The sequence below is a fragment of the Lolium rigidum genome, chromosome 6 (genome assembly GCF_022539505.1).
Source record: "Lolium rigidum isolate FL_2022 chromosome 6, APGP_CSIRO_Lrig_0.1, whole genome shotgun sequence".
NCBI lineage: Eukaryota > Viridiplantae > Streptophyta > Magnoliopsida > Poales > Poaceae > Lolium > Lolium rigidum.
Genome location: NC_061513.1, coordinates 105,225,603 through 105,235,348, shown reverse-complemented (window position 1 = coordinate 105,235,348; position 9,746 = coordinate 105,225,603). Strand labels below are relative to the sequence as shown.

Sequence of the window (9,746 nt, the reverse complement as noted above, 5' to 3'; positions counted from 1 at the left end):
AGGATTTTTTTCAGGTAGCTTGGCAATAGACAACTTCAAATTGTAAATATATATGACGTGAGTGAAAAGGGCTATGCAGAACATGGTTGTTAGCCTACCACGCTGTCTAGAAAATACGAGTTGGTAGGTCTGCTCTTGTCCTGTCAGAGCAGATCAAAACCGGCCTAAGCAATACAAAAAGCTGCTAAGCTTTGGCCTTAATCTATAGCCCTCTTCATAAAGTTGAGCGCCGTGATACAAAGGCATGGCAATCACCTGAAAACAGTAATAGTTACACAACGATACGTAACTCAGCCATAGAAATGGAGGTTCTATATTCGAAAAAGAGTGAAAGAAAACGAAATGGAGCGAGGATCCGTAGAACAAAAATATACTCCTACTATGAACACAGTCCTGGTCGAAAAAGGGACAACTGCTCACTTGACGTCTGCAACACAGTCGGTCGTCTTGCTCTCCACCGAGCTAAAGGCGCTGCTGACCTCCAGGGTGATGGAGCAGTTCACCTTGATGTGAAGGTCCCTCTTGTAGATCCCCAGCACGCTCACCCTCCCGCTGATCTCCGTGTAGCTCGTGAGGTCGTACTCCCGGCCGAACACGAGGTCGGCGAAGCCGACGTTGCGGGAGATCCGGTCGGCGAGCGCGTCGAGCGTCACGTTCATCCGCACGGTCCGGCCGGCGCCCACCTCGCCGTCGGGCGCGTACGCCACGCCCACCGTCTCCCCGCCGTAGTAGAAGCCCGTTTCGCTCCGGCCGTAGCTGAACGAGGCCACGTTCGGGTTCTTGATGGACACGTCGGCGCTCAGCGTCGCGTTCACGGCGCCCAGCAAGTCGCCGTCCACGTCCTCCAGCGTCACGCGGTTCATGGTGAACACCGGGTCCTTCACCCGGAACACGGTCAGCGCGAGCACCAGGACGACGATCCCGACGACGGCCACGGTGGTCACGCAGCACCCGCACCAGCACAGCGCGCGCCGGCGCTTGCCGAGGTACTGCGCGGTCGAGCGCCCTCGCTTTGTGGCGGTGGACGCCTCCTCCTGAACCTCGACGTCGTCGTCCTCGTCGGTCGTCGCCGGGTAGACAGACGGGGATATGTACGGGTGGGCGAGCGGCCTCGTCGGCTCCTTCTTCTCGTCAGGTGTGGCGGCGTTGTACGGCCCGACGGTCGTCGCCATGGCGTGCGTGGAACTGATGGAAGAAACTGTCTATGGAGCAGCAAAAGCAGCTCTGGGAGTTCGCTTGTTTTCGACCGAGTTCAGTACCAATGTCGCTAGATTGGGTGGTCTTGTTATAGCATGCTGGATTTTGCACAAGTCGTGTTGGGCGGGCCGTGGCACATACATACGTGTTTGTCGTTCTGTGAATTAGCGGAGGTAGCACCCATGGTGGACTTGGCCATGGCTTGCTGCCGCGGACTGCCGGTTAATCAATGATACCAGCATTCAGTTGACAGCTGATGGGCACGTTTACAATTAGTTGTCGCAGCTGATGGGCACGCATGTCTATAATCACTGCAACAAGTAATACGGGACAGGCGGAGTAGCAACTCATTCATCAAAATTAACGAAAGTACAGTTGGATAGCAGCTCGCTGACATAGTGACATACAACAGGCGATGCTTTGCTACCGAGTATACTGTACAAAAGTAGCGCATACAACACGCTGGGTCTTCCGCGTTTTGATCAGCGGGAATAACGCAGGCGCTTGTAAGCACGCGCGCATCTGGAGTATTACAAACAACACCGGACGATTGTTCACTCTCTTGATTAGAATTCTGCCCGTAAATTGAGACCACAGTTTTCAATTAATCAAAATGGTCATGACGCCTTGTCTTGGTCTGCCACGCCGCCATTGCCACGCCTGAAAAGAACTCCTGAGAGGCCCTGCGAGTTGGCGAGGCGCTCTAGATGGCTCAGCCTAAGCTTCAAAGTGTCGATTTCTAGAGCCAGTTGATCCTCCTTTTGTTTCAGTTCCTTCAAGTTAAAAAGGCACATATGAATCTTCATGCGACTGTAGAAGATACTGGTACTAACTAGCTTATGCAAATTCAAAAAATCCTATCTGAGCCTAAGAAAAAGACCATTGCATTATAATTTTCTTAAGCATAACGGAGTTGGAAACGCAATTTCGAAACACGTCGACAAGTGCCCATGGAGAACCATATGGTATACAGTTATAACATCATACAGAAGCTTTCAGTCAGTACAGATCATAGGCAGTGTTGACACTAGCTAGATTATCACGGCTCACAAGCATTTGGTTCAAGACACAATATGTTTAACTTATCCACATGTAGAAAACACGCGTCCCCGTGAAAGGACCCAAACCTTTTTGACAAGGTTATATCCAGGACTTATTTTCTAGATTCCTAATGCATAGTGAAATAGCACATTTTATACTCATGCCAAAATTGTACTTGTCAGAAGGACATGGAGAGATGCCCTGTGTAGGATCAAAATCAGTAGAAAGCATGAAATATCAGAGTATGGAGCCATGCAACTTCACTGTCTTTTTGAAATTAGTTTCACATTGGACATGTAGGCTTGCCATACTAAGCTATCTTAAACCTGGACCTTCTAAGGTGGATTAAGAAATCAATAAATATGTATGCTAAGATCATGATCAACTTGGTAGTTCAGCTTAGAATTCCCCAGTTCAGTTGGCTTTGATTTACCATGTTTCGATGCAAGGAAGATTCCTGTGTCTGCCAGATTTTTACCTGTACAGGTAGTACAGCAAGCCAAATGTGTGGTAGTTACAGCTTGGGAAAAAACTTCGTGGATTAAAGGCACATGCATATTGCTTGTCTGAAATTACAAAACTATATCATCTGAGCAGTTCGTGGCAGACTACTTTACATAGTCTGGCTATCCTGTTTGATCTAGTCTCCACAGGTTTCAAGATTTGACAGGGGAACACCTGACTATATATGATTTGGTGTAGCTGGCAATCAACCCAAGGGGCACTGACACATGTTTTATCTTGTCTGCAGTGCTTGAGATACCGACATATTGACAAACATTGGATATTATTATGCACTGAAGGGAGAAATTATGAAGAAAAACTTTGTAAAGAAAACAGAGCTAATAATTAAACAAAATAGTCAGCAATCATCTGCATTGCTGCAAATCTGATGGTTGGTCTTATTATGCTCTTAATCTCGTACATCTGGTGAAAGTTGATTATTTTGTACGAAATATCTTACTCTACACTTTGCACACGCAAAATGGCTGAAGGAGCTTTGACAGACTGATTGCTTGAATTTCATTTGGTTGACTCATTTTTCTGGAATGTTGCATTAGAAAATTAGTAGTTCTCTTAATAAATCCGTGTTTCGACAAGGGGTAAAGTGATTTTCTTGGGATATTCATTTTCGAAATTACTCATCTACAGGTGAATAGACCCAGTTTGCTGAAATATGTCAATGTCAGACATTCAAAATCCTTTCAAAATGCATTACAATATTTAATACTAGTGGCATAAACGAGTTATTACCTCAACTTCCTTTTTACGAGCCTCCTCTTTTCTATTCTCTGACCTTGCACTTCTTTGCACCTCAAAGACCACAACAGCCCCAGCAACCTACTATACAATATTTACCAAACTATAGTGAATGGCCACCAAAGATAATCACCAAACCACGTAAGAGTACATGTGCAAAGATAAAGTCATGATCAAGGTTTGAAATAGTGGGTACCAGCCTATCGGTATATATCAGTTTGGCTTCGGTATAACATATAAAGGTGGTATATCGGACAATATGTAGTTGTATTGGAGAAACAATTATCACATTTTTTGTTAGCTTTGTTCATATAATGCCTTTTAACACAAATAAAATGTATAGTACAAATTTCCTCAAGCATAATAAGTGTAGGATTCCAAGTTTTTTGGTCATTCAGTTAAGAGTACACAAACATTTACTGAAGTATTAATGCAACATACAGAAGTACATTCTGCAATAATCATATGTTGGAAATATGCCTAGAGGCAATCATAAAGAAGTCCATCATGTATTGAACTGAATGTTCCTTGATTAGTGTCTTTGTATTTATTGGCAAGTACATGACTTCTTTGTGAAATTCTACACATGTATGGTTATTCTTAAAGTAGACCCTAGTCGGAGTTTATGTGAGGACAGATATGAATATTGGACTAGCAGATGTATTGGTTGATGACTATGTTTTGGAAGTCATAGACATGGATGTTGAATCAGTAATGTGGACACATGTTATGAACATGGGGTTGGACCGGCCCAACTTGAGACATATCAATAATGTTTACAGTTTTCTCTACATGTTGTGTACGCTTTGTCCTTTAGACCTAAGATTGTCACATGTACTCGAGATGTGAATCGGCCTACTTAGTGGCTATAAAGGCTTGCATATATGATTTTTTTTCATCCACAAGATATGAATTGTGCATTCAACTAGTTTATGCAAAATGAGCTAATGCATTTTAAACAAAATAAAATAATTTTTGGTACCAGAGCTATTTGACATATATTTTACCAGTTTCTAATACTAAGAGAAAACGCGTGTTTACATGAAAACTCTTGCACTAAGAGAATAGTTACCAGAAATTCAGGAAGAATTTTATCAAAATTCGTAAGTTCAAACAGTATGCTATACATAGAAAACATGCAAGTACAGTAATACCGCAAGTTTCATAAAGTATATTAATTTATGACTTTAGTAAATACCGAGAATACAAAGAGCTCCCCGATAAGATCGGCAGCATCTTGAACAGCTTTCTCTTCATTCAACGGTCGAATCTCAACTTGAGTTGAATGCCCATATAATCTTCTTTGGATGTTTGTGGAAATGCGATGATTTGCCTACAAAAACAGTACATTAGAGGAAAAGGCCACTTAAGATAGTGAAACAAATAAGTATCAGAAAAAAGAGAGATTGACATGATATTTTGAGGCGAAGAGTATCTGTTCCTAAACCAAGATTTTTTAATATTAATTTGGCATCTACCATAAGTTTCAGAGGATGCACACACAAAATATTAAAGCAAGATAATCATATGATATCAAAAGCACTACATTAAGGATAAGGCAAGTCAAAATGGGTAAGGCGCCGCTTTTGTCACCAAAAGAGGTGGAGAATAAAAAAATTCCCTATTAATATCTTATTAGGCCCATGTATGCATCTTCTACGTCTTCTACAACAGAGACCTTCATAATCTACCAAATATGACACATTATTTTACCAAGTCAGCTGACTCAAACACTGAAGAGGAACTTTGGTACCAAGATTTTTTTTTGTTCATGAGGGTTGTTAGTAATCAACGCAATAATACAGTTTCACATGTCAGATTGACACGGTGGGCAGTCTGGTTACTATTGAATGGTGGACATGTGAGTTTTCTTACGTGAGGAGAGAAGAATGGCATGCCATGTTCTACAATCTATGATGATTCTTTGCTTTGGTGCCAGGAGAAAGGCAGGGCAATATATAATTAGGGCGTGCCAGCTTGAATGCTCGATGTCATGTGACTGTATGCATGAAAACCAGTTCACTAAAAAACTAACCGCGTGCTTAGCACCAAAAGTAAAATAAAATATTTGCATGTATTTGAGTTGCTGAAATAATAAAAAAGAAAAACTACATGAAGGGTAGGTAAGTGCTTGAGTTCTGATGCACATCTTTGATTTGTTTTAGAATTTGTGAAGATGCCCAAGTAGGACAATCTACTATCTGCAAATAGACCTAGTTAAATAATAAGTCTTCTTTTACAGTTAGTTACATAATAATCAAAATGATCTAATAGTGACAATTCTGGAGTAGGAGAGAATGCTTACATAGTACCTAGCTTATTTAGGTTGCTGGAAACTGCAATTTAGATTGTTCCCTATCAAACTTCATATCTGACACAAGCACCAAAACTGAAATAATCATTATGAGATGGCATGCACGCCAACTGCCAAAACTCTTGTGAACAGGGGATTCAGTATATTATGTCAGCCCTAATGCCTCAAGTATTGCCGATTAGACTATCAATTTACTATTATCTCTGATTTAATTTACCAACAAATAGTACATGCATCCAACAAATCTGAATCGCATAGTATATAAACCAATGGTGGATGAAAGGGTGGGATAGCCAACCAAAGCGTAGGAGCATATTATCCATAATTCTTTTCCTGCCTGTGAATATGGATACGGAGATATAGGTATAGAAACTCCAGGGAGACAGTTTTTTTTTGTAAATGAAATTTATTACCAACTACGAACTGAAATAGGGACTAGTGGTAATGTGAATACAGGCAGCTTCGATGTACCAACTACCAATACATAAATATGAAATTTCTAAAGAAAAGCATACTTACAGGACATATAAATAAATTGCCCGTCAGCATATCAAAATACTGAATCCGGTTAGTTTTCTATTCATATCTTATACATTGATTATGTGCATTATATAGTTCACGAGTGCACAGTAATGCACCTTCCATCTCAAGTGTTCAAAATTGAAGGTTAAGGTGCATGGAATGCAGTTTTCTCCTCTAACTGCATCTGGTTCGGTTCACTGGCTTCCTGAGCCTATGAAACCTCTCCAGCTATCTTTTCACGCGGATAGCACCCCTTTTAGTCCGAGCCCTTCACCTGCGACTCGAACCCGGGTGGGCGGGCTCAACACCCTGAGCTCTAGCCACCAAGCCAGCGCTTGGTTCTCAATCAACATAGAAACATGCTGCCTTCTAAAACCTAGTTGGTATTCTATTTTAGATTACTCAACCTGTGAATATACCTATGTAGTGGGTAATTGTTAAGTGACGAAGTAGCGTAAAGCCGTAAACTGCAGTTGTGATTGCAACACAAATGCCTTCACTATAATCAAAAGGGCACAGACAAAAGCGCAAGCATTATTCACTTGATCAGTTAGAACACATTGTTTAAAAGTATGCTCTTTGATGAATAACAACACTGATTCTACTCATGATATGACCTACATGACTACATATGATAGGTGTGGAGCTACACACACCACAGTTAAAAAATTATCTAGCAATTATTAAAAGAAAATCATCACCTGAACCACCATAAACTATGTAAAGTGCATACTGGTCAATTATCATGCAAAGTTTGAGAATAAAATTTTCTAATCTGTTTACATAGGAAAGAACCTGGAGCGAACTGCCACACGATGGCCTGTCAGATTAAAGTGAGATTGGAAATTAACGATGCGCAGCTGATGTGCACGGTTTAGGTCATTAACTATTGGTGCTAATTTCATGTTCCAAATTTTTTTATACACAGATGGAAATCTTATATAGTGTTGGCCAGGTGTGCATTTTGGCTAAGAACACCCGAGCTGATAAAGTGGCCATGTCCTTCATCAGTAAGCTATCACTGTAGAGAACAAGTTTTTTCGCATGTGACATATCTTAACCAGGAGGCTAAGACAACTGCGGTACAACAAAAGAGAACCTAAGAGCATCTCCAGCCACATCCCCCAAAGGGATTTGGGGTGCGCCGGACGTTTGACCGCCCCAGCCTCGCGCCCCAAAGCCCTTTCCCGTCCGACGCGGCCCAATACGCTGTCCGGCGCCCCGAGCCCGTCCCCGCTACATAGGGAGGCTGCGGGGGCCCCGGACGCAACAAAAAGACGCGTCGTGAGTGGTGGGTCAACCTCGTCAGCAGCACGAACCGAAGCGGTGCAACTTTGCTTTAATGGCGATGCCAGTTTCCATGGCATTGCAGGCGAAGCATCCCGTCGGCCCTGCTCCTCCTCCCCACGCATCTTCCCGCGCCTTTTCCACCGCTTCCCGCGCTTTCTCCCCGCCTCTTCCCGCACCACCACTGGTTATAAAAGGCTGCCTCAACTCGTTATCGCCACCATAGCCGCCGGCAATCCTTCCCTCCACCTCCACGAAAGCATGCCTCGTCGACTAGCCACCACCTTCGCAATGATGAGCCGCGCCGGCGGCGGCCAGGCACCTCCACCACCGCCACCTCCCTCGGTCGACATCTTCGAGTTCGACTATGCCAACGAGGAGGACGATGGCATTGAGGAGGACCCGGAGGAGGGGGCTTTTCACACGCAGTTCATGGCTAACGCGGAGGACGAGGCGCTTAACGCACTATTCATGGCTGACGCGGAGGAGGAGGAGGAGGAGGAGGAGGAAGCGGCCCACGCGGCGTCCGACGCGGAGCAGCGGCGGCGGCGGGAGGCAGCGGCTGCGGAGGAGGCGAGCGACAACGACCTTGATTGGATCGATGACGGACCTAATCCTGGCCATCCTCGCGTCCTTTGAGTCGTTGAAGCGGACCGAGAACGACCCTCGTGCCCGTGAGGAAGCCAACGAGGAGCAGTGGCGCCGCGCCGTCGCCATCTCCATCCGACGGGCGCCGATAGAGGAGGCGGGCCGCCGCTTCATCGCGGAGCAGTGGCAGCGGCTCCTCGAGGACGCGGCGGAACGCCGAGCTCTTTTCGCGGGTCTCCAGAGGATGCGACGGCTCCGAGAGCGGAAGAGGGAGGGAGGCGACGACGGGGCAGGGCCGTCGAGCGGCCCAAAGGACGGCGAGTAGCCTAAGGTAGATGAACGAGTTGTTTTCATTCAGAGTTGTAAAATATAATCAAATTTAAATGAAAACTTTTATTTTCGTCCTATTTAATTGTTTTGGGGCATCCTTTGGAGGCCGAGGCTGGAAAGGACATCCCAAAAGCGGCACCACACTAGAGATGCTCTAAGCCAAGAAAACGAGCTAAATACAAAGTCAGCCAAGATGAACTGAATCAACGCCACAGAATAACTCCAAAGAAAAAACAGTGTCAGGACGCATTGAGCGGATAAACCTTTTTATTCTAGAATGAACCCTAAATCATAGGGCATGTAAGGAATGGTTAATTAGGGGACTGCACAGCCCAACAAAAACTCAACACAATCTACACAGATATACGATTTGCGAGTGTACGACGAGAGTCTCTAAAAAGGTTTTCGGTGACTCAGATGAACAGAGACATTATAGCGAGCCCCGGGCAGCAAGAGAGGGGAAATGACCAGCACGGCACCTGAGCGAGGTTGATGATGAACTGACGGAACTTAGGGTGGCGGCTGGCCTCTGTCTTGAGCCTGATGGCGACAGGCTTTGCCATCATCTTCAGCGTCAGCGTCCCGAGCTTCGCCAGTGGAAGGATCATCTTCTCCGACGACAATTTCCCGCCTCCCTCCGTTGACGAACTAGAGCCAACGGATCTGGTAGCGGTCGACTTTGGTACCTCGAGGATTTGACCGCCAGATGCCCGGCCCCGGCGTTGAGATCGGGAGCCCGATTCGGGAAATTCCTACCAGGATCTTCTGGAGTCGTTTCTTTACTATAAGCTACCGTGAGTTTAACGAAATTTCATCTAGCTCCCAAAACTCTTGTGTAGGCATAGCCAGTGCCAGTGCCCAGTGGTGCTTTTCTTCGGAAATGTATTACAGCTCGATTGGCTCTATTCATTTGGGTCTGGAATTATTTATGATTTTAAGAATCAATTTTTTTAGCTGTCATAGAATCAACAATTTCAAGAATATATCCTAGGTCTAAACTTAATTTCTTTCGGTACCCTGTTATTATTGTGGATTTGCTAAACAAAATAATATTATTCCCTCCCATTCATATTATTTACCACTAAAATAGATGTAATTACAATTAAAATGTGTCTAGATACATCTATACGAATAATACTAGTATTTTATTTTATTTCTTCCAAATAAAATAAAATGAAGGGTGCCAAAGGAGACGTGTGTCTAGATA

The 9,746-nt window shown here is 44.2% G+C and overlaps 2 protein-coding genes across 4 annotated transcripts; both read right to left on the bottom strand.

Annotated features, from left to right (window-relative positions):
* Nucleotides 1-412: 412 nt before the first annotated feature.
* On the bottom strand, nt 413-1,172 carry LOC124663073. The gene has a single exon (XM_047200822.1). The coding sequence runs from the start codon at nt 1,170-1,172 to the stop codon at nt 417-419; it is 756 nt and encodes a 251-aa protein (XP_047056778.1). The 3' UTR covers nt 413-416.
* A 441-nt stretch (nt 1,173-1,613) lies between these two features.
* LOC124667706 (optic atrophy 3 protein homolog) lies at nt 1,614-9,246 on the bottom strand. Of its 3 annotated transcripts, none has more exons than XM_047204963.1 (4): nt 9,019-9,246; nt 4,697-4,831; nt 3,493-3,579; nt 1,614-1,970 (listed from the first exon to the last, which is right to left on the bottom strand). In XM_047204963.1, exons 1-4 carry the CDS (start codon nt 9,145-9,147, stop codon nt 1,815-1,817), a joined length of 507 nt encoding a protein of 168 aa, XP_047060919.1. In that variant the 5' UTR covers nt 9,148-9,246; the 3' UTR covers nt 1,614-1,814. The 3 variants fall into 3 exon arrangements, with proteins under 3 accessions (XP_047060919.1, XP_047060921.1, XP_047060920.1); XM_047204964.1 differs by lacking the exon at nt 1,614-1,970 and adding an exon at nt 2,618-2,716; XM_047204965.1 differs by lacking the exon at nt 3,493-3,579.
* Nucleotides 9,247-9,746: the final 500 nt, after the last annotated feature.